General features: G+C 40.4%; 2 protein-coding genes across 2 annotated transcripts in view; one reads left to right on the top strand and one right to left on the bottom strand.

The window, feature by feature from the left end:
* The window catches only part of ddx51 (DEAD (Asp-Glu-Ala-Asp) box polypeptide 51), a 6,466-nt gene extending 3,772 nt beyond the window's left edge, over positions 1-2,694 (bottom strand). Inside the window, exons 1-4 of the mRNA XM_053336623.1 lie at positions 2,540-2,694; positions 1,379-1,689; positions 250-428; positions 1-148 (exon numbers count right to left, since the gene is read on the bottom strand). The exon at positions 1-148 is cut by the window's left edge and continues 3 nt beyond it. Coding sequence (XP_053192598.1) covers positions 1-148; positions 250-428; positions 1,379-1,689; positions 2,540-2,568 — 667 coding nt within the window. The 5' untranslated portion in view covers positions 2,569-2,694. The remainder of the gene's footprint in view (positions 149-249; positions 429-1,378; positions 1,690-2,539) is intronic.
* A 467-nt stretch (positions 2,695-3,161) lies between these two features.
* On the top strand, positions 3,162-21,542 carry cenpe (centromere protein E). The gene is made up of 56 exons (XM_053336745.1): positions 3,162-3,217; positions 4,030-4,142; positions 4,259-4,348; positions 4,445-4,563; positions 4,653-4,772; positions 5,773-5,854; positions 5,944-6,011; positions 6,085-6,159; positions 6,246-6,297; positions 6,424-6,511; positions 6,765-6,894; positions 7,051-7,170; positions 7,286-7,438; positions 7,528-7,678; positions 7,789-7,885; positions 8,196-8,517; positions 8,557-8,685; positions 8,783-8,839; positions 9,011-9,178; positions 9,277-9,351; positions 9,680-9,748; positions 10,081-10,212; positions 10,441-10,618; positions 10,725-10,879; positions 10,993-11,286; positions 11,751-11,885; positions 11,977-12,156; positions 12,280-12,396; positions 12,489-12,596; positions 12,718-12,867; positions 13,038-13,259; positions 13,340-13,432; positions 13,535-13,618; positions 13,736-13,849; positions 13,946-14,059; positions 14,170-14,403; positions 14,559-14,792; positions 14,948-15,181; positions 15,359-15,580; positions 15,798-15,938; positions 16,129-16,245; positions 16,327-16,560; positions 16,716-16,958; positions 17,037-17,132; positions 17,242-17,322; positions 17,591-17,674; positions 17,767-17,949; positions 18,043-18,261; positions 18,351-18,563; positions 19,186-19,389; positions 19,473-19,649; positions 19,743-19,837; positions 19,949-20,046; positions 20,241-20,376; positions 20,471-20,817; positions 21,456-21,542. The coding sequence occupies exons 1-56, from the start codon at positions 3,162-3,164 to the stop codon at positions 21,530-21,532; spliced, it is 8,079 nt and encodes a 2,692-aa protein (XP_053192720.1). The 3' UTR covers positions 21,533-21,542.
* Positions 21,543-24,231: the final 2,689 nt, after the last annotated feature.

Genomic DNA, 24,231 nt, shown 5'->3' with positions numbered 1-24,231 from the left:
GAAAGACGTGCTGGATTCCATGCTGCTGTAGTTTCTTGAGCAGCGGGGCACACAGGCCTGTGACATCACAGACTGGGACCAGGTTGCTTTTGATGTCTCTGTGGATGACATCAGGCTGAGCCAACCACTGAGGCAGCACTCTGTGTACCTGTGAACACAACAACACACACACATACACACTTACACTCTGTTGATACTGGTGACCTCTGACCTTCTCTTTTAGTGCTATGAATAAACACATCACTAAACCTTCTGGATGGGTTTGTTCTCAAATCCTCCCAGAACAGTGAAGCCAGTGGGAGCAGGAGTCTTCTCTGTGGTTTCTTCTGGTTTGTCATTTCCTGTCTGTGCTTTGTCTTCTGCTCCTGTGTCTTCTTGTCCATCTCCTGCAGTCACAGGAGTGTGTGTAAGATCTTCACCTTCATCATCTGAAATCCAAACAAACACAGTAGACAAAGATTTCCTTTAAAGTGCCTGCTGTCATTTAGTGGCCTTAATTAACTGATCATGTGAGATTTATCTTGTTAGAATATCATCACTGATTGCCTCTTTGAATTATATTAAAGAAGTTTGTATCTGCTAAAGCATGGGTGTCAAACTCATTTTCATTCAAGGGCCCAATTTAATCTCATGTGGGCCGGATCATTAAAAAGATGGATGGAAGGCAGGAAGGAAGGAAGAAAAAGAAGACATGAAAAAAGGAAGAAAGAAAGTACAGATAGAAGGAAGGAAGAAAAAGAAGACAGGAAAGAAGCAAGGAAGAAAGGACAGATAGAAGGAAGGAAGAAAGGACAGATAAAAGGAAGGAAGAAAAAGAAGACAGAAAGGAAGGATTGGACTCCTCGGCGGGCCGGATCCGCATGTTTGACATCCCGGTGCTAAAGCATACGTAAAACATTTTTAAAAAGCCAAACATGTTTATGCATATAATGTATATTTATATGTAATAAGCTTAGCCTCGCTCACACAGATAACAGGGAAGATTAGAGAGGATTGTGAGTGTATTGGTTTCATTCATAATCAAAAGGAAAGAGACAAGGTAATATGCAATAAGTTGAATTAAAGCTGCACTAATCTATATTTTTGTCTTTAAAGATGTTGCTAGTTGTAATAAACTCTGCACTTCCTCTCATCTCTACAGAGCTTTCTAATCTCTTTCAGCTCATGGTTTTGGTTTTGCGGCCAACAACTTTACTGTTTTGGTTCAACCTGGTTTCCAGCAGGTCCATAATGGAGCTTTTTTTCTTTTTATACAAGTTTCTTTTATTGGAGACTGCTTGCTCTGCTGCCCCATGTGGCCAAAAAAAGTCTCACTCTTGTAAACACAATTGGCAATTGAATTGATAATAATGGCAATAATCATTAATGCAGCACACACCTGACTGATCCTTCTTCTTCTGTTTCTCATTTCTTTCTTTCTTCTTCTTCTTCTTTTTCTCCTGGACAGGCTCATCATGGTTGTCAGTGTCCAAAATGTCCAATTTCTTTTTTTTGTGTTGTTGTTTCTCTTGATCGTTGTCCTCGTCAGCTTTTCTTTTCTTTTTGACACGTAGACTCTCTGTGTGTTGTCTCAGTTCTTCTGTCACACTCTGTTTCTGCTTCTCTTTCGCCTTCTGCTGCAGTTTAGCCAGCAACGCCTGAGACCGAGACTCCTTAGAGACGCTGCCATCTTCCTCATCTCCAAGATACCTGTGATTATAGGATGTGATTCATGTTAGAGGCTCCTCAGACAATCACAGATCAGGAGTGTGTGTTACCATGACATTACATTCTAGTGATCTGATACTAACTATACCACACTCCTAACTGGGTTGGTGGGTTAAAGTGTGTTTTAGCAGACAGTGACAGTGACTACAATCAGAGGTCAGAAAGTGATGACCTGTTTATATCAATATGTTTGAGGTGTGGCAGTATGTTTTTATGTGGAATATGTTCAGGCTGTGAAAACAATAAGACTCTACCTATATAACACATTAAAATGAAGCAGAATTAAATTGCCCATTTCTTATTTTAATGAAAAACGATGTTTTCTGATATACTTCAGCAGACAGAATCTCATAATTCCAAGAAAACTAGTTCTCAGTATTAATAACAACAACAACAACAACAATAATAATACACTTTATTTATAGAGCACCTTTAGCATACAAAGCATGTAGCTCAAAGTGTTTTACAGATAAAAATACAATAATAGAACAGCATATAAAACAGAATAAAAACAAGTTAGTCAAATTAGACATTCAGTAAAAATAAGTTAAAAAGACATTATCTAAAAGCCTAATTAAATATAAAATCAAATATATAATTATATGTTTTTAGCTGTGGTTTAAAAGTATTGACAGAGCTCACATCTCTTAAAGCTTTGGGTAGACTATTCAATCACTTAAATCACTCATCATTAAAGAATGCTGTGCCTCTTACTTTCTTATGGGCGTAATTGTGTGTATTTAAAGATAAGAATTTAAAGTTAAGAGAGTTTAATCTGAAAAGCCTATTTAAAACGGAACAAGATGCAAACAAGCACAACAATAAAGCCTACCTGTTGACCAGAAACAGAGACGTGTCCATACTCAGATGATATTCCTCTCAGCTAACCTGCATTCGGAAAATATTAACACTAAATATGAATTAATCCCCTTTTTTTCCTACTCTAAACACTTCTACTGAACTACGAATGTGGACTATTCCTCTCATGTGTTTTCCATACTGTCCCACGCGCTGTTTAAACGCGTCACTAAAACAGTCGCGTTGATTTCGTCACGAGTCGGGCGCGGCTATATTTGATTTTTAAATTCTACAATGTAATAGTAAACTGTAACCTAACTAAATCGTGTTACAGGGGCTATTATTTCATACGCGGACGATAAAACATTTGTTAAAATATATTTAGTTACACGTAATCGTATCAAAAGCGTAACCTCTCCGTTTTTAACCCCTAGTCGCAGATGGATCCTTCCACCCCATGACGTTGACCAATCAAAACAAAGTGTCAGGATTTGAACATTAGTAGAGTGTCTTACAAAGACATTCTAAATATTAGGGAGTCGCTTACAGTGCGCCCGAGTCAGTTGACAGCTCATATCTACTTTATTGTCGTTTATGGAAAATGTATTTCTAGTTTGCGTGGGATTTTTTATGTGCGTGACTACCAGAACGACAAAATGACTGAAGAGTCCGCTGTTAAAGTCTGTGTTCGAGTCCGTCCGCTCATTGAGAGGTGAGTTGTGCGACCGGTAGAAGTTAGTAGCTAGCTAATGCTAAAATGCTAACCGTTAACTTTGCTAGAAAGATAGGATAGGATAGGAAAATGTCCTTCATAAACTTCCAGTGGCGCAGATACAAAACAAAGTTCCAGCTGTATTCTAAATGGTTATATGAGTATTGAACATGTATGTGACTGTTTTACTACACTATTATTATTCTATTTTTTCTGTAAGGTCCCATACACTAATAAGTTCATGTAAGTTACCGCCTTCAGTTTCACAACATGTACATCTTTTAAATAGCAGATAAATAACTCTAATGTTACACCTCGATCTGACTGTCTCATCCACTGTATGAGAGATATTCATAAATATTGTATCACAGACAGGAAATTCATTGTGCCTTTAATAGATGACCTGTCATTGTTTCATGTTTTTTTTAAAGCTCTAACTTACTGTTTGGTATTCTAGAAGAAAAATACATATGAGTTCATTATTCTTATTGTCTTGTATTCACAAATAACTACTGTCTCAGTTTGTCTCTACAAATTGCGTGTGCCTATAGGTCACAAAATTAACAATTTAGTCTGTAATAATAAGATATGGCCTAATTGCTGCTGTTATCATATCACTTTTATGAATTAAGACCCTAAAATGATGTTATTGACATACATAATCAATGTATGGGCTGAATGCTAGATTTCCCCCTTCAAATGTAACATTTTGTGTTAGCTGATGATTGCAAAAAACAAGTCAGCGTTAAACTTAAGTCTCTTGTCCGTTCATGTTTTTGTACACATATCTTGAACTTGTGTTCTCGTTACAGGGAGGAAAGTGCTGCATTGGAGGATACTAAGCCTGTCCAGCTGTTTTGGAAAGCTGATGAGAAATCAATTCATCAGATTGATGATGGGAACTCGACCAAAAGCTTTAGTTTTGGTAGGTTTTGCCACATATGGTTGTGTGTGTGTGTTATGGTTCTTTTATGCTATGTTGTGTTTAAACAAAGTAGCAAAATGTACTGTACACTTACTTTCCTCTGTTTTGTTCCACAGACAGAGTGTTCATTGCTGAGGAAACAACCAGTCAGCTGTACCAGGACATTGCAAAGCCTTTGGTTGTTTCAACAGTGGAGGGATACAATGGTATGTAATGGAAACTGAATAAATGAAACCCATCTTGTTCCAGTCCACTCACTGTAGCTGTGTGCTGTAAACATCTATCCTGTGTTTGATCCACAGGAACCATATTTGCTTACGGGCAGACGTCCTCTGGAAAGACTTTCACCATGATGGGGAGTGACCATATTCCAGGAGTGATACCTCTAGCTGTTGAAGACGTCTTCCAAACCATTAAAAGTGTAAGAGTTGTGTCATATGTATGAACCATAGTGCAGTTTGTTGTGTAATTACTGCTTATTGTAACTAACGGCTTCTCATTTGTCTGCAGCGTCCAAATAAGGAGTTCCTTCTCCGGGTGTCTTACATGGAAATCTACAACGAGACTGTGACTGATCTGCTTGTTGACAGCTGGAAGAGAAAACCCCTTGAAGTCCGAGAGACTATCAATGTAAGTAGGCCATTTAGTAAGGGTGGGTTTAATTGTGTTTTATTGAATGTTAATACATAATTAAATCTTTATATCAAGGAATCCTTACAGATGGCTATTTTTAAGCATGACTAAAACTAAAAACCAGAATTTAGATCTGTAATAAGATTTTGTCAGCTGAGAATGCAGAAACTGATTTTAGTGGCAACCTTATTAGTTATCCTAACCTACTATTACCTTTATAATGAGATAAGTGGCATTACGTGTAAATGAACATGTTTGATTCAGTGTTTCTGGAGCTTGATCAATACGAGGGACTACTGACAGGATATGGGTCAGTGACAAATAAGGGTTGGAAAAACTAGTTTTAAAAGCAGCATCAGGTTTGTTAAAATGTACATTTAGTGTTTTTGTTGGTTTTATATCATTTAAAATGATATTTGCATCATTTTTTTTTTACCAAAAGTAAAACTGAATGTCAAATGGTGTAACCACAAAAGAAAGATAAATATTAAATATTGTATCCACCTACAGTGTATTTAAGTGTACTCAAATACTTACTTCATTTTTAATCATCAAATGAAGTATTTCTAAAGTATTTTGTAAATATTGAGGAGGACATATCCTAAAAACAACCATTTTTTCTAAATAGGTTTTGACAAACTATGTAAAATATGTTACAAAACATAGTGTTGCCTAGCAAAAGTGGATTTTCCTGTGTGTGTGTGTGTGTGTGTGTGTGTGTGTGTGTGTGTGTGTGTGTAATCAGATTTTTATGAAAAAATAATGGTTACACCACCTTGACATTGGGTTGCATCACATTGTGTTTTTTAATCTGTCTTCAATGTCCCTTAATGTTATCAAAGTGCAATAAATCACTAGTGTGCACCTTCTTAAGGGATTATTATTATTATTATTATTATTATTATTATGGACCTAAGCTCCTGCGGAACATCATTCCAAAGTGTAGGAGCACTGAACAGCAAAACCTTTACAAAGATGCATTTTCCACTGTGTGCAGAAAAACATCTATGTAGCTGACCTGACTGAGGAGCTGGTGACTTCTCCTGCACAAGTTCTGGCCTGGATTCGTAAAGGAGAAAGTAAGATCTGGGGTTATTACAGGTCATCAGGAACAGTGCTCAGTGTGTCAACGGCAGTGTTTAACTTAATATGTGTGTTTTCTGCACAGAGAATCGTCACTACGGAAAGACTAAAATGAACCAGAGGAGCAGCCGCTCACACACCATTTTCCGAATGGTAAGCAGCAGTGCACAACATAAAGTAACGTGTGGGAGAATCTGGACTTTTCTCATGATGGTGTTTTCCTCAGATCCTGGAGAGCCGAGAGAGGAGCGACCCAGCATCAGGTGAAAATGCTGATGGAGCCATTATTGTGTCCCATCTGGTAAGTTTACTTTCTATCTCTCTACTCATTTTACTTTGTGTGGTTACGATTTTTGAATGACCAGCAATTTTTGCCTTTTCCACCAGAATTTAGTTGATCTTGCTGGTTCTGAGAGAGCAAGCCAGACAGGAGCTGAAGGTAAGGAGGGTTGGATTGAGTATAAAATGTATACTAGGCCTGATCTTGTGTTACAGTTTCCTTTTCCTGAGCATACAGCACAGAGTGTACTGACTTCACTGTAATCCATCTGTCTTGATGTTGTAGGTGCACGTTTCAAGGAAGGCTGCAACATCAATCGCAGTCTGTTCACACTCGGACAAGTGATCAAGAAACTAACTGATGAAAACCAGAAGTGGGTAAAAACTAGACATGCAGTGCACTTAATGTAATAACCTTTCCACCTGTGTTACCGTGGCTAACATATTCTAATCTCTACTCTGAGTTATAGCATTAACTTATCCAGTTACTCTTTGTTTTGTATCACTGGGATAATGCCAGCATGATTCATAAAAAAGACTTTTACATTCTAGTTCTGAGATTTAAAGAGTGGTCTGTACAATGTTTACAAGTGCAGATATGAGCTAAATGTCATTGTCTTTCAACAGGGGTTTTACAAACTACAGAGACAGTAAACTAACCCGCATCCTGCAGAACTCATTGGGTGGGAATGCTAAAACAGTCATCATCTGCACCATCACTCCTGTCACACTAGAAGAGACACTCAGCACTCTGCAGGTTGGTGGAATATGCAGATTTCACCTTTAACTACCATTTGTTATACATTATATTACACATACTAAATGGTATAATGCTTTTTTATAATATTTTATGATTGAACCTGCTCCCAACATGCAATACAATCACTTACACATTTTGGTGTTGATCTTTCAGTTTGCCAGCACTGCAAAGAAAATGAAGAATGATCCTCATGTCACAGAGGTGTCTGATGACGGCGCTCTACTCAAACGATACCGCAATGAAATCGTAGACCTTAAGCGGCGCCTTCAGGAGGCAAGTGTCATCTTTTTTTTTTTCTTATCTAACAAATGGAGCTTATCCGTGTGAGTTTGATTACAGCAGCACGCTCTACCTAACCGACCTGTCTACGATCTCTACCCTGCCACAGGTTTCTTCAGTCACACAGACCACAGCGACAGAGAAGGAAGTTCTCTCCCAGCTGCTCCAGGAGAAGGATCAGCTGCAGAGAGAACAAGAGGACAGAATCAGAAACCTCACCAAACTGATCGTCACCAGCTCCAACCTGGTTCCTGTCAAACGGGTAATTACAACACACAAAACCTAGTCTCAAGTAGAAGTACAGCCTTCTCCTCATTATCACAGTCCTAACGACTCTCATCTTGCGTTAAGATGCCCAAACGCAGGGTGACGTGGGGAGGGAAGATGCTACGGCTCGCCCGGCCGTCCGCCTGCGAAGGAGGTCCATCTGATCTCAGCTTTGCAGATCCTTTCTCTCTGAAGAGGAAGGCAGACCGCTCCTGTTTGATGGAGCTGACTGAAGGTAAGGAGCCCATAAAACACATTAAACATACACACATTCTAAATGATAATACTATACTTCCCTGTTCATGCATGTATGTGATGATTAGTTAAATGTAAATGTTTTCACAGATGATGAGGACTTTGATCACTGGGGGATTCCTGATGAGCCTTCAGATGACATGGAGATGAGTCGGAGCTCTGTTACTACTCGTAGCTTTGGAGACAGGTGAACCTTTTTTCTCATTCATTCCTTATCACTCATCAATACTTTTGGGACATTTTGAAGCTTTAATTACACCAAGAGTCACATGAAATTAGTCACATATATACAAAATCATTTTTTCAAAATCCTAATTATGGCATTTATTTGAACTTATCTGCCCCTTAATCTTTGGCACATGTCCCTGTGAGCTCCTTCATCCTCAGGAACTCCTTAATAGCGCTCTAAACACTGCAGCTGATGTGTGTCACTTCACTGTGTAGCTTACATACTTTACGTGGTTAAATATGTGTATGTTTTTATATATTTTTTCCAGTCCCAAAGACTTTGTATCTCCTGACCGGATGCATGAGCTTTCAAGTAAAGTGTCCAACCTGGAGGTGCAGCTAGAAATGGAAAATCAGCAGAAAGAGGAGGCCATGATAAAGGTGGAAACATTAAACAGCAGAGTGGCAGAGCTGGAGCAGCAGCTACAAGCAGAGGCTCAGCAGAAACAGGAGGCTTTAGAGAAAATGCAGATGTCAGAACAGAGAGCGGCAGAGCTCGACATCCAGCTACAAGCCGAAGCTCAGCAGAAACAAGACACTGTGGAGAATGTACAGACAGAAGCTCAGCAGAAACAAGACACTGTGGAGAATGTACAGACAGAAGCTCAGCAGAAACAAGACACTGTGGAGAATGTACAGACAGAAGCTCAGCAGAAGCTGGAGGCCTTGGAGAATGTGGAGATGTTGGAGTTAAGGGTGGCAGACCTGGAGAGACAGCTGGAAGAGCAGACTCGCCTGCAGAGTGAAGCTGATAAAGAGGTATGGTAGAACAGAATGCTTTATTCATTTTTTATTGATAGAGCTTGTTTGTGTGTTAGCTGTTTTTTGTACTGAACATCAGAACCTTGTTTTCCAGATGAGAAAAGAATTTGAAGAGACCATCCGGCTTTGTGAGACTCTCGCTGCAGAGAAGGTAATCTTTGACGGAGCTCTAGGAAGTGCTTATAACTCTGTCATCAGGTCTGCAAGCCTGTTAAGAGTTTAGTATGTGTGTATATGAACCCACTCATAAAAATTGAAAAAACGTCGTCGGCAATGCAGTTTCAGTGGAATAACTCACCTATATTTCTGAAATTGTTTCCAGGACTTGGTGCTCAGTGAGCGAGATTATCTGAAGCAGGAACTGGGGATGTTCATAGAGCAGACTGACAGCCTGGAGAAAGAGAAAAATGTTCTGTCACAGGAGCTGGAGGAGAAGAGAGAGATGGAGGAGTTCAAATCTCTGGAGGAGGACTTCAGGAAAGAGCAAGAGGTGATGTTATTGATTTCATCCCACACTATTTGAACAGAGATTTAATTGTCATCTATTTATTTGTTTCAACTGTACTAATTTTGTTTGTGATCTCACAGACTGAATTGCAAAATGAAATATCCAGCTTGAAGAAGGCCTTGGAATCTTCTGAGCTCCAGTGCTTAAAGCTGCAGGTAAGATAACATGTTGAGGAAGAGTTTTGAAAAGTATATCAATGAGCTTTTTGTGTGTTAAAGTTCAGTTGAAGTACAAAGAAGATGTCCTTCATCTGAATCTTCACTGCATCTTCATCACCCCAACAAAGTACATACTGTAGCAGAATATATAGTTTAAATGGATCTGTACCCAAATCACTGATCTGAGCTTTAAGGTGTAAAGTGAAAATCACTGGCCAGAATGTTGTTTTAGTTAATGTTAAGATATTGAGGGGAAAAGTGAATGTGACCGTACCATTTATAGAAGTGTTGTTCTGTTTTCATTCTTAATTTATTTATTTTCAAGAAAAAACTAGAAGCTGTGTCTGAGGAGCTGACGAAGAAAACTCAATTTGCAGAGGATCTTCAGAGTATGGTATGTTTTTTTTTTTTTTTTTTTTTTTGTTTTTTTTTTTTTTTTTTATTTATCATATTCATGCAATATAAAGCCAGTCCATGAAATGTGTTTCTAGATGAGCACAGCTTTGAGTTAAACAAAGCTCACAGTACTACTAAACTAAGAATCCAGATGAGCAATACCTCGTAGGCTGTAGTTAAAATAGAATGATAGCTTATATAGTTTGCTGAAGGTAAGCAATGAAATGGTTTGAGAGGTGAGAGCAGCTGAATGTAGTTGAAACAATGAAATGATTAGGCACGTGAACTCTATCATTAGAAGACTAACGGTGTCATGTGACCTGCTTCCAGAACGGTAAGGACTTGGTACAGGAAGTGGCGAAGCTTCGTCGCTCCTTGGATGACGCCGAGGGTGTCAGCAGAGACACAAAGAAAGAGTGGGCCCACCTACGCAGCCAGAACATCGCTCTGGAGGAGATGAATGTAAGTGGGAGTCTACACACACACACACACACTTATGAAGTCTGAATCTACTCAGAAAAACTTCAGCATTTAGTCTAGCATTGTGGTGTCTTCATGCTATGTGTTTCTATGTTTGTCATGAGAGGTTTTAAGATTTTGGGGGGGAAGGGGTTTAGGGCTGTAGGGGGTTTACATGAATATCACGCACTTTGTCTTACCAGCTTGTGTTTGTCACAATCTCCTCTCCAGGTGACTCTGGCTGCCAACCACGACAAGATGGAGTCCGAGGTGAACGGCTTGCGCTCTCAACTTGCAACAGAGAAATCACGCTACCAAAAAATGCAGATTGATCTCCAGAAAGAGCTGAACGTCGCATTTGACGAGAACACCAAGCTGACCACTCTGCTAGATGGCAAAGTCCCCAAAAGTAAGTTACTAGTTACACAGTTTGGATACTCAGAGCTCCAAACTTGATCAGCACAGTCTGCCTATGAATGTGGAGAATGTAGACAAATGATGTTCTCCGTCTCCAGATCTGATAGATAGTGTGGATCTTGAGAGAACAGTGAGCAACCTGAATAAAGAGCTGGCAGCATCTCGTGAAGCAGAGGGAGCCTTCAGAGCTCAGCTGGAGGAGCTGGCTTCACTTCAGGCTCTTCCTAATAAAGTGGACAACCTGATGAAGCAGGCGAGTCCTCCCCAGATATCCTCCAACAGCATGATCACATTTAATAAAAGCTACTATTTCAAATTAGGACAAGTAAAGCATTTTACAAGGATGACTCATTTCTGTTACTGCAGGTGTGTGAGCTGACTGAGGAGCTGTGTGCTGTTCAGAGTCAGAGGGATGACCTGCTGTCAGCCCAAGCTGGAGGCCAGGAAGAGGCTCAGCAGCTCAGAGACTGCCTGCAGACATCTCAGGATGAGATTCTAAGAATCCAAGCAGATCTCAGTGCCGCTGCACTGAGGGAATGTGAGCTGAGTCAGCAGTTTGCTGATGCCACACAACAGCTGGAAGCACTTCGCTCACACCTGGAGCACTCTGATGAGGAGAAGAACCAGCTCATGACTACCAACAAAGAGACTGACTTGAAAGTAAGATAGATGCTTTTTGATCAAGTACCAATCTATTATTTCGAATCTTTTGATGATTGTGTTTTTAGGTTTTTAAATATTCTTCCTTTCCCAGCTGTGAAAATCTCACACAGGTACAAAGACACTATAATATTATAATTATACCCTAGTTGATATAAGAAAACAGAATATACATCACCATATGATCATTTACACAATGATGAATGTGGATAAAATGACTATTTTAATATATTATAGTGTGATTTGAAATAACATTGATCCAGGCATATTAAACTCACCTCAGTGTATCAGACAATATATCACATTACAGGAAGATTAGACAGGCTCTAAAATGAGAAATGTAGTGGAATTTATATTTAAGTAGTACTTGTTGATACAGTTTTCATTTTTCATTCAATCCTGCTGAATAATAGAACACATTCCTCTGCTGCCATCATGAAACAAAGGCCATCTTTTCATTTCAGCTGGAGGAGAGCGAGCAACACAGAGCATCACTGGAGGAGAAACTGCAGCTGGTGAAGGATATGGAGGAGAAGCTTGCTGACAGTGAAGCTTCCAGAGCCACAGAGGAAGAGATCAGTAAAGAACTCCAAGAACAGGTGTGCCATGCTCTACATACATACATGCATGCTGAAATAATGAGTCATCGCTGGCTTTCTTGAATGCTTCTACATGTTTGGTTATTTCCAGCTGAACCAGCTGACTGAAGAGCTTCAGTGCGTGCGAGCAGAGAAAGACGCTCTCCTGTCCGAGCAGAATGTGTGTGTTCAGAGCTCAGCGGATGAGACAGAGAAGCTGCTTTCTACTGTCACATCTCTCACTGCAGAGAGAGACCAGCTCAACATGCAGTTACAGGAAAATGTGGAGATGGTGAGTCACACACATCTGGCAATATGTATTACATTTCATGTTAACCAAACAATGGTTTCATCCTCTTTAAAATAAAGCAGCTATTTAGTTTCTCTGTTTAAAAGTATGTTCTTTTCTTTTCAGGCTGCAGAGACTCAAGGTCTTCTCCACTCTCTTCATGAAGAACTTAAAGAGCAGAAGCAGAAGAATGCAGATCTGGTGAAACTCCATGAGGAGAAGGAACCCGGTCTAGAGAGAAATGTGCGTGAAATGTCCCTTTTGTTTTTTTTAATAACATTTTTCACTTCATTGTCAATGTTCTGATTGTTACTTATTAAATCTTCAATGTTCAGGCCAATGCTCAGAGCTCAGCAGAGGAGACAGAGCTTCTCTCTACAGTCACATCTGTCACTGAAGAGAGAGACCAGCTCAAGGTGGACCTGCAGGAGAATGTAGAGATGGTCAGTAGCCACGTGCCTTTCATTTCTGTCAACTGTTTTGAGCCTTTGCTGTTTGTTTTTTGCTCTGTATGTGCTCATTTCAGTTTATAACAGCCCAAAATATAATAACTGTGTCAAACAGATGATTGAGATTCAGGAGGAGCTAAGAGCAGCCCTGGAGAAGAATCAGGAGCAGAAGGCACAGATCAAACAGCTGGAGACTGCACAAACATCCAGCTCAGATGGAACTCCCAGTGACATGAGTGGACAACTACTGGAGCTGCAAACACATGTGAGTGTATGGCTGCATCAGGAAACTGGGCCTCTTTGTACAGAATGGAAATGATTACAAAAGAGAATTAAGGTTGATTTGCAGCCCTTGTAAAATATGTAAAAATGAATGTATCTCAATACAAAAAGTAGAATTAGACTGAGGGCTTAAATATGCCACTACTTTGACAGAATCAGAGGCTGACTGAGGAGCTTGAGAGTGTGAGAGCAGACAGAGACAGTCTGCAGCATGAGAGGACAGCTGAGCCTCAGACTGACAGAGACCAGATGAAGGAGCTGCTGAGCAGAGTGACTTCTCTCAGTGAGGAGAGAGATCAGCTGCAGGAGATACTGGAGGGACTGAGAGAGGAGAAGAAGCAGCTCAGAGCAGAGCTGGAGGACAGGATGGACATGGTATGTTAACATAGATTCTTTATAACTGGTCTTCATGTTTATATCAGTCTGTGAAACAAGTGATGTTTGTTCTATCACAGGTTGTACAAGCCCACATTGGCTTCAACCAGCCGGAAATGCTGAGCTCAGAACTGCAAGCACAAGATGAGACAGCAACACAACTTCAGCAAGAGGTAACGGAGGTTAAGTTAAAGGACAAGTCTGCTAAAACAAAACTAATCTAATTGAAATGTACAAATACTGTGATTACTGAATGTGGCTATTTTCTTACCCAGATAGAGAAACTCCAGGCTACTCTACAGACCGTCAGTGAGCAGAAGAGCCAGGTGGAAGCTGAACTACAGCGTAACATAGAGATGGTGAGGGGCTGTTTGTGCTCCACCTGGTGTTGTCACATTGCAGGTCATTAAGTTAAAAGGCTCAAATTGTGTCTTTATGATAAATAGATAATGTGAAACTTTGTTCCTCATCTTTAGGCTGCAGAGACTCAAACCCTTCTACATTCACTTCAAGAGCAGCTCCGAGTGGAGAGTGAAAGAAACCTCCAACTGGAAAGATTAGGTCAAGAGCAGCAAGCTCAGCTACAACAGGTTTGTTCTTCATAACATATCATCCAGGACAGATTGATGTTTAGTCACTTTTCAAAAGTCTTGTGGAATAACAAAGTGTTCCTTTATTGTTTTCAGGCTGTAGAGACTCAAAGTCTTCTACATTCTCTCCAAGAGGAGCTCCAAGAGCAAAAACAAAAGAACTCTGATCTGGTGGAACTCAATCAGAAGGAATGTGATTTAGAGCAACATGTAAGTATAAATGTTACTGAAGAAGTGTTTTTTGTTTTTGTTTGTTTGTTTTTCACGTGCCAATTTTCCATCGTCAAGGTTCTGACTGTTAAACTGTTCCATTTAAACAGATGAAGACTCTAACTGAAGAGCTTGAAAGTGTGCGAGCTGAGAGGGATTCTCTGTTGTTTGAGAAGGAATCCAGCTGTTCAACATCCTCAGAAGAGATGAAGGAGCTGCTGAGCAGAGTGACTTCTCTCAGTGAGGAGAGAGATCAGCTGCAGGAGATACTGGAGGGACTGAGAGAGGAGAAGAAGCAGCTCAGAGCAGAGCTGGAGGACAGGATGGACACACTACAAACTGAGGTTTGTGTTGGATACTTTTACTATTTTATGATGATGTTAAGGTACATGAAGTACATATAGTTGAAGAAGGATATTTTGATTTATAGCTGTTATGAATCATGATTAAGGTTGGAGAAACACTCTTATAATTAATATAACTGCTTCCTTCTTCTCAGATGAGGACTTTAACAGACAAACTGCAGAGTGTGGAAGCAGAAAGAGACAGTCTGCTCTCTGAGAAGGAATCCAACTGTTCAACATCCACAGAGGAGATGAAGGAGCTGCTGAGCAGAGTGACTTCTCTCAGTGAGGAGAGAGATCAGCTGCAGGAGATACTGGAGGGACTGAGAGATGAGAAGAAGCAGCTCAGAGCAGAGCTGGAGGACAACATGGACACACTACAAACTGAGGTTTGTGTTGGATACTTTTACTATTTTATGATGATGTTAAGGTACATGAAGTACATATAGTTGAAGAAGGATATTTTGATTTATAGCTGTTATGAATCATGATTAAGGTTGGAGAAACACTCTTATAATTAATATAACTGCTTCCTTCTTCTCAGATGAGGACTTTAACAGACAAACTGCAGAGTGTGGAAGCAGAAAGAGACAGTCTGCTCTCTGAGAAGGAATCCAACTGTTCAACATCCACAGAGGAGATGAAGGAGCTGCTGAGCAGAGTGACTTCTCTCAGTGAGGAGAGAGATCAGCTGCAGGAGATACTGGAGGGACTGAGAGATGAGAAGAAGCAGCTCAGAGCAGAGCTGGAGGACAACATGGACACACTACAAACTGAGGTTTGTGTTGGATACTTTACTATTTTATTTTTTACTGCTAGTTTAATAATTGTACGATTATTTTAAGGCACATGAAGTCTATATATTTCCAATAAAACATTTTGTTTCTATGCTGTTATGAACCTTAGTTGAGGTTAAACACTTTCACATGTATTCTAACTGCTCCCTTCTTCTCAGATGAGGACTTTAACAGACAAACTGCAGCGTTTGGAAGCAGAGAGAGACAGTCTGCTCTCTGAGAAGGAATCCAGCTGTTCAACATCCACAGAGGAGATGAAGGATCTGCTGAGCAGAGTGACTTCTCTCAGTGAGGAGAGAGATCAGCTGCAGGAGATACTGGAGGGACTGAGAGAGGAGAAGAAGCAGCTCAGAGCAGAGCTGGAGGACAGGATGGACACGGTACAAACTGAGGTTTGTTTTAGACAGCTTTACTTTATTGCACATCATTTTCATGTGTTTATTGGGCTCAATTTAAAAACATGACTGATATTATCTCTCCCATTGCATCCTAGATCAGAAAGATGTCTTTATTTTGTATAGTAGACTGTAGTTGTAGCTATTCTATTGACTGATAACTTAAACTTACACGTCCTCTCTGCTTGGATTGTTCTGAAACTATTTGGAGGTTTTCATTTTAAATTTTTTAATTATTTTCCAATTTTTGCTTCAACAGATTGTACAGCTGAACACATCTCTACAGACTGTTACTGAGCACAAGAGACAGCTGGAAGATGATCTGCAGCACAGCATGGACATGGTGAGTGAAGGAGTCCAGCTCAGGGTTTAGCTTTAATCAAGCACATTTTGGCAGCTATGTTCATAATAGTTTGTGAGTTTTGTCAGATTAGTTTAATTTATTTTGTTTTAATCCACTCCTTTCATGCATTTTCTACTCTTGATGACATGATTGTTTATTTGACTAACATTAGTTAATATTTTATTTGTAGGCTTCCACAACTGAAGACCTTTTAAAGTCAGTCCAGGAGGAGCTGCGTGAACAGAAGCAGATGAACTCTGACCTGCAGAGACTGAGTCAGGAGAAGGAGTGTCATTTAGACCAACAGGTTGGTGTTTTATACCTCACATGTTATAAATAGCCTTTCTGGCTGTAGGCTAATTTAACTTTTAACTTTTATCCTTCTCAGATGAGGACTTTAACAGACAAACTGCAGAGTGTGGAAGCAGAGAGAGACAGTCTGCTCTCTGAGAAGGAATCCAGCTGTTCAACATCCTCAGAGCAGATGAAGGAGCTGCTGAGCAGAGTGACTTCTCTCAGTGAGGAGAGAGATCAGCTGCAGGAGATACTGGAGGGACTGAGAGAGGAGAAGAAGCAGCTCAGAGCAGAGCTGGAGGACAGGATGGACACACTACAAACTGAGGTTTGTGTTGGATACTTTTACTATTTTATGATGATGTTAAGGTACATGAAGTACATACAGTTGAAGAAGGATATTTTGATTTATAGCTGTTATGAATCATGATTAAGGTTGGAGAAACACTCTTATAATTAATATAACTGCTTCCTTCTTCTCAGATGAGGACTTTAACAGACAAACTGCAGAGTGTGGAAGCAGAGAGAGACAGTCTGCTCTCTGAGAAGGAATCCAGCTGTCAGACATCCACAGAGGAGATGAAGGAGCTGCTGAGTAGAGTGACTGCTCTCAGTGAGGAGAGAGATCAGCTGCAGGAGATACTGGAGGGACTGAGAGATGAGAAGAAGCAGCTCAGAGCAGAGCTGGAGGACAACATGGACACGGTACATTTGTGCTATTATAAAGTCATTGGTAACTTAAAGCAGACTACTTCAAAGCTATTTTATATTATCATTTATTATCATTGTCTCCTCCACCAACAGACCTTTGCCATCCAGGAGAAGCTGAGCGAGCAGGAGCAGATAAATGTTCAGCAGCAGGCTGAGAGAGGAGAACGAGAGGGCAGGCTTCAACAGGAAGTATGTTCAAATCATTTAAAGCCCTATAAGGAGCTGCGATGTCCAGTTTTCTATCTAAACACGCAGACATACATTTACTGAAACACTGTCACTATGTCTGTGTTGTCAGGTGCAGCAGCTGGAAGAACAACTGAAGACATTCAGAGAGAAGCAAACCCTCGATAAAGCTGAAGCAGATGCCTCACAGCAGGTTTGTCTTTTTTTACTGGTTTATCGGGTAAAAAGCAAACTGGTTCAAGTTGTTTTAAGGTGGAATGAGCTGCAGGATATGTTCATAATCTAACAGATGTGACTGTCAGTTGCTTTAAACCCAGGTTTAAAGTTAGACTGCTATCTAACCAAATTCCCTCATAATTATGAGTCATATACACTGTTATATGTATGGATGGCAGGAAGATGTGAGAGAGTTATGTGTTCTAATATGTGTGTGAGCTTTTATTTTTCTCTTCTCATTTCAGTCGCTCAGTGATGCGAACACAACCCTCACATCCATCAAAGAGACGACATCATCACGGCTGCAGGAGTCCACTCTGCAGCTCCAGGTAACATCACCACTCAATATGAATACATGAACAGCTGAGGCATCTATTATCTTTAATATAACTCTGATACTACTGAACTGATATCATTGCAGGAGTCCTTCAATAGATTCCAGCACTTTAGAGACCTCTGCTCCAAGAATAACCCCAGAGCTCTGAGAGTGCAGAGCTCCCTGAACCCTCAAGATTTAACCTCCCTTCCTAAACCCACCATGAAGACCTACAGCACCATCCGTCAGCTGGAACTTCAAACTGCTCAGATTCTGGGAAATATTAGTGTAAATATCCATACTTTATTTCCATTTGAAATATGATAATGATCTCATTTTGACCATCAGATCATAACCAGAATGTGTGGTTTGCCTCTTCAGCAACACCTGCAGGTGCGTGCTCAGGGCTACAGGAATCTGTTTGAGGAGCTGGTGAAGAAAGACTTGGCTGTGTTTGAGGAGAGGCGTCTGCAGGATGTGCTGCTGTGCAGAGCTCAGGCACCCAGCTACTCCATCAAAGAAGAAGATTTCAGCCCACTGTGGGAAGTTTGGGAACACAGAGTGACTGAGCTGCTGGAGAAGAGACAGGACTACCTTCAGGTGAGTCTGACCACTAACACGCTTGTGTCTTATTCCTCTCTGTGTTTCTATCTGCTTTAAACTAAGTGACCCCTCTGTTGACTTTGTAGAAAATAGGCAGCATTCTGGAGAAGCTCTGGGCCAACATGGCTTCTTACCCCACCGAGCTGTCAGCTGAGATGAAAGAGAGGGAGAAGTTCAAGGAGCAGTTTCAGGCAGAGTGCGCCAAGCAGCCAATCAGCTTCAGCAGCCTGGACAGCATCCTGAGTTGTTATCTGAACCGCATAACTGTAGTGGCCCAGCGCTGGAAGATGACTCAGCAGGTACTGTAATGATCTCTGCTAAACTTGTGTTTTGTGTGAGTGGAAGCAGGATATCTCAAACACTGGAAAGAGACTGAAATGAGTCACTTTTGATGTGAATCCAGATCAAGTTATTTTGAGAGGAATCTTTAGTTTAGCAAAAGTATACTAGTGCTCACTGTATATTTCAGTACTAGTGTTTATGTTTCCCAGCCAGACCATTCACTTCATGTCTAGATACATGGTCCCCAGTCTCATATCAAAATGATACAAATAAATAAATACTACCATACAGTGCAATAACAAGCCAGATAAAAGTGATTCAATTGAACTGCCATAATGCTGATGGAGCTCAGATTTGGAAAGAAATTGATATTTTTCTTCTTACTTTACTTGAAGTTTATTAATCATATAAAATCATATTTATCCTAGATATGTGTGTGATAACAACAGTATGTTCGCGCTGCAAATTAACAATTATTTTCATTATCAATTAATCTGCCGATTACTGCCTCTTATAATTGTGTAGTCTATAATATGTCAGATAATAATTTTTAAAAACTTTTCCACAGCTCAAAGTGACGTCTTAAAATGTGTTGTGTTATTTGAAAAATAATGAGTGTGTATCCGTGTGACTCTAAAGAGCATCATAGATGAGCAGCACGGTCTGTGTGAGGAGGTGAAGCAGCTGGAGGCTCAGGCTTATTCTCAGTTGACAGAGGAGAGGAGCAAGAACTTCACTCTGCAGCAGGCTCTGCAGGGAGCTCCACTGAAGACTGAGCTGTCCCTGCTCAAAGACATCCAGCAACTCTCTCTGCAGCTCCAACAAGCTGAGGAGAAAGTTAAAGTATGTCTGACTCAGTATCTACCTCATTGTTATAATCTATATCTCTGAGAAGATCTCATTTAATCCCTATGACATGTTTCCAGGCTCTGTGTGTACAGAATGAGCAGCTGGAAGAGGCTGAGATCAAAGCCAACAGCAGAGTGTCCAACCACAAACAGGCCACACAGCTGCTGCAGACTGAACTGCAGGACAGCCGCGCACAAGTTGACGAGCATGAAACCACCATCCAATGCCTCAAGAGCAAACTGAGAGAGTCTGAGGTTTGTCTCATTTTCTGCTCTTTACCACACAGACATCAGAGCACGTCACTGTTTTTAGTATAAACGCTTAAACTCTGTCTTTTCCTCCTGTAGAAAACTCCATCCAGTATTGAGCTGGAAAAACTGCGGACTAAACTGTTCAAAATGGAGATGGAGCTGAGTTCATCATCTGATCAACACAAACAAGAGTAAGAACCTTTTGTGTTTTGTTTCTTTGTCATGTTCAGCTGCTTCAGTCAGGTAAAAATATGAGTGGGTGCGTTCCAGCTGTTTTCTTACCAGATGTTTGTCCCTCTCAGGATCCAGAGGGTGACCACAGTGCTGAATGAAAAGGAAGAGTCACTGAGGAAGCTGAAGGAAACCCTGAGGAAGTCACAGCAGCAGGGAGAGGACTCATGTAAGTCAGCAGTGTGTTTCAGACGATTACATACACTTGTGAGAAGATGCAAATTATAAAGTTTGGCTCTCATGAATACATTTAACATCTACGGCTACTTTTCAAACCTGGTGGCTGGCAAATGGTTTAAATATTTTAGATGAGTCTTTCAATGATGGGAATGGTGAATAACAGTGTCATGATGTTGACTCCAGTCCTGCAGGGTGAAGACCTTCATGCCAGGCTGACTAACCCCAGAGGTCTGCTGATCAAGAGCAGCGTTCACCTGGAGAAGACCAAACTGGAGGATGAAGTCAGACAGCTTCAACTGAAGATAAGCGAGCTGGAGAGGTAAACATCAACCTGTAGTCAGCGCTGTTAGTCCATGTGATGAACTGAATCATTTAGAGCTTCTCTTGACACCTTGTGCTCTGGGTCTCCACAGCTTGGTGTCCAGTCAGCACGCAGAGATCGACAAGTGGAAGAGCAGAGCCATCAAGCTGAAGACCAAGACCAAGGTGGAGCTGGACAGGCCTCCATCACCCTGTACTCCCACCAAGAGGGGCCTTCCCATGACCTCAGACTCCTCCAACTTCCTCAACTCACCCAAAAAGTTTCTGGTTACTCCCAAGAAAGTCCTGGACTCTCCTAGGAAGCGGCTGGATTCTCCAAAGGTCTCTCTGCAAGACTCTCCCAAAAGCAGATTCTTCGATGTAGGTGGAAGCTCTGAGCTGCTGTCCAGAAGCTATCCCAAACAGTTCTTTGATAACTCCAACCTAGGGATCATTCCAGGTGAGCTACGTCTAAAGCTTGACCCACTTTGAACTGTAGTTTGATATAGTGAACAGTGTAAAGACTGAGCTGTTTGTTTTTTACCAGAGGTTTCCTGTGTTCCTGATAGCACACAGCCTGAGAAGGGTAACTGCTGTGTTTAGTCAATCACTGAGGGGTTAATAACAGCTGCATGGCTCTACTGACACTTTACTATTCTTCCACTGACTCCACATTGAACTGAGTAGTCATTCATATCTTTTGTAATATGACAAGAAAACTGGCTTTAATATATAAAAGCTTGTGGTAACTCACAGTTTTGCCTGATCAGAATTATCAGTGACTAAGTCATAATTCAGATTTTTAAAAATGTAAAAAAAAAAAAAAAGACACTTAGAATTCAGTGATTGTATGTACATTTGTGACAGCTTTGAAATACTAAAGTATGATGTCTAAACCACACTGGGAGGTGACTTGATTACAAGCACTATTTCTTAACACTGGCACATGAAAAAGAAAAAAACTGTGTTGGTTAATGAAGCTCACCACCACTGAGAGATGTAAACCACTGAGGCTGGGGGTTGTTGTTCTAGTGAGTGTACATAGTTCATATTTGACTTGAGTTACTGTTTGTCTTATGAAAGTGTTGTGTGTTACAGATGCAGCAGCTGGTGGAGACAGACAGGAGTTGTGGCCTCAGTCTCCAAAACAAGAGGAGATGTGTAAACAACAGTGAAGATTTCCACATGTGCAATATTTTTAATGTCTTTTGTCTTTTTCAGTGTGTCTGATTTTAAATGTTATCTTGTAGTTTTGAAAAATAAAACTTGTAATAAGAAAATGATTGACTGTTGTCTCATTTACACTGTAGTCTAGATACTTTGTTTCCACCAGTCATTGTTATTATTATTATTATTATTATTATTATGCTCACTTCCTGTCCTGTGGGACTCCACTAGAGTAGATTTGCATGAATCAGATCTTATACTGACCTTCTAATGCAGCCCCTCAGTTCAGTACGGTGGCCAGGAAGTGCAAAACAACATTACAAAGAGTTAAATGCTTTTACAAAGCTTGAGACAAACATTTTACATATAAAACAAAATGACATGAGCAAAGACAAAACATATTTACATTTTAGAAAACAAATTGATAAGACACGAAGCACTGAGTGAAATACATTTACAAGTTACACAATTACATGTTATTTAACTCATTGGAAGCTTGTTAATATGTATAAAACCAACTTTCAATCACATCGTCCCATTCAATATGCTAAAGATCAGACACATTTTCTGTTTGTATCTTAATAAAGAAACTGAACAATAAATATGGATGCTGATTCAAACTTTGCTAAAACAACAAAGCTAGTGGTGGCCTAAGACTTTTGCACAGTACTGTATGTATATTGTTTGAAATGTCCAATGAACATTAGCTACAGGGATGTTTCTATCAGCAGTAGGTAACATTTGTTACTGGTTATGACCTCATATACTGGAAGGGACACAAACTACACTTAAGACCAGTTGATTGGGGTCAGCTTGTGTATTAAGAGTCAAAAGTCGTGTCTCCAAGTGGTAAAATGCTGATTTTTGGGTCAATAGTTCAAGTTAATGTAAAGGTTAAGCAGCAGTAAGTATTTCTTTCTTTCTTTATGTAAAATAATCAGAAAATAATGATAAATAATGTAAACTGAACAAATATAATTACTCTCAAATCAAATGTAATGTCTTCACTCCTACAATTTCAGACATTTTAAGACATTTTTAGACATTGAATATCAAAAACTAAACTTAAAACATGTTCAGACTTTTTAAGGACCCTGTCCTAACTAAACCCAACATGTTGCATTTTATTGATCATTTTCAGATTTAGTAATATCATCTTATTTATATAGTGAAAACTCTGTTTCATGCTTAATCCTTCAAATTTGCTCTCATTCCTTTCAAATGGTCTCATGTAACTTTTACACTCTTTCATTTCTAACTGCTGCTTAAAACAGAAATATTGATCCTGATTTGAAATTCTTTCTTCCATCCTTGTTCAGTCTCAGTGAAAATGAACACAGTAGCAGAGTTTAGTGATAGCGGTCTGCTCCAAGCTTCATATGCTCCGAAGTTCATCCAGCGGCAGCTGGTGGAGCTCTCTATGCAATGTGAGACCACCGTCCAGAGAGAACAAACTGGAGAAACTCCTCCATGAAGAAGGTGTTTCAATTTCAACCATGTTTCTTTCTTCCAAACTGATTTTAAGAAACACACACGTCCCTTTGTTTATAGTGCATACTTTATTGCATTTAGTCATTTATAACAGAGATTGTGTGTCTTTTGTGTGTTTGATTTAGACCCGCTCAGTGTGTTGCCCTCCACCCAGAAAACCAGAGGAGGGTGACTTTGATACCATTAAGCGGTTCAGTGGTGGCAGCTTTGGGTGAGTAAGACTTCTTTACATTCTAACAGACTGTTTGGACTCCACACAGAGTTCAGTCCAAACACAGAGAAACATCATACTGAAGAATGTTTTAGTTTCTTGTTAAATCAGAGCTGATGTTCACTAGTAGAAGCTGCTCATGTTTCCTTTTCTTTCTTGTGCAGATCTGTAAACCTTGTGCACCACAGAGAAACCAGAACTGGCATTAACTGACAACAGAGGAAGACATTCAGCAGGTGTTGGCTGAGAGAGCCATCCTCTCCTACACACAAAATCCCTACATCGTCTCAATGCTTTGTGCATTTGTGACAAACAAAGACCTCCGTGTTGTCATGGAGTATGTAGCAGGTGAGAAGGTTGTTTGTTTAGACAGGGATAGAACAGATAAATGAGCTTTAAACTAACTTTCCTCTATTATCTATGGAGTCCGTCCATGCTACCCACCCAACACACACTGAGAACATGTCTCCTGTCCTTCTAGGTGGAGATTGTGCCTCCTTGCTGGAGGAACGGGAGTGCTTTTCCCTGAAGATGACCAGGATCTACATCGTGGAGATGACCATGGCTCTGGAATACCTCCACAGCTATGGGATCATTCACAGAGACCTGAAACCTGCTAAGTGAGTCATCAATCTGTCCCATCAATCTGACATGTAGAGTTAGAGTTTGGTGTGTAATCTAACATGAGACATGTTTCTGCTTTCCTCTGTTGTAGCATGTTGATCACTTCCACCGGCCACATCAAGGTGACCGATTTTGGCCTCTCCAACATAGGTCAACTGAACATAGCCCAAGATGTTCAGAAAGCACCGGTGAGCAGGATCGTACAGGAGTTCACGGACAAAGAGGTAAGTCTTTAGTTTTTCTCTTCTGTGTTATTTGAGCTCAAACCTGGATCGTTGTTCTAATCATGTTGTGTTTCCTACCATCAGACAGTGGGCACTCCTTGTTATATGGCCCCAGAGACCATACTAGAGGTGGGGTATGGAAAGCCTGTGGACTGGT

This window comes from Scomber japonicus, chromosome 17 (assembly GCF_027409825.1).
Source record: "Scomber japonicus isolate fScoJap1 chromosome 17, fScoJap1.pri, whole genome shotgun sequence".
NCBI classification, from domain to species: Eukaryota; Metazoa; Chordata; class Actinopteri; order Scombriformes; family Scombridae; genus Scomber; species Scomber japonicus.
Note: the sequence above shows the minus strand (reverse complement) of the source record. Positions and strands in the feature narration are given on the sequence as shown.

What these genes read in the sequence shown, in the direction of transcription:
- cenpe (XM_053336745.1), top strand. Translation starts at nt 3,162, where the DNA reads ATGACTGAAGAGTCCGCTGTTAAAGTCTGTGTTCGAGTCCGTCCGCTC. An exon ending in TTTGATGGAGCTGACTGAAG is followed by an intron (nt 7,679 to 7,788) that starts GTAAGGAGCCCA and finishes ATGTTTTCACAG; the next exon opens with ATGATGAGGACTTTGATCAC. An exon ending in TGGACACACTACAAACTGAG is followed by an intron (nt 15,182 to 15,358) that starts GTTTGTGTTGGA and finishes CCTTCTTCTCAG; the next exon opens with ATGAGGACTTTAACAGACAA.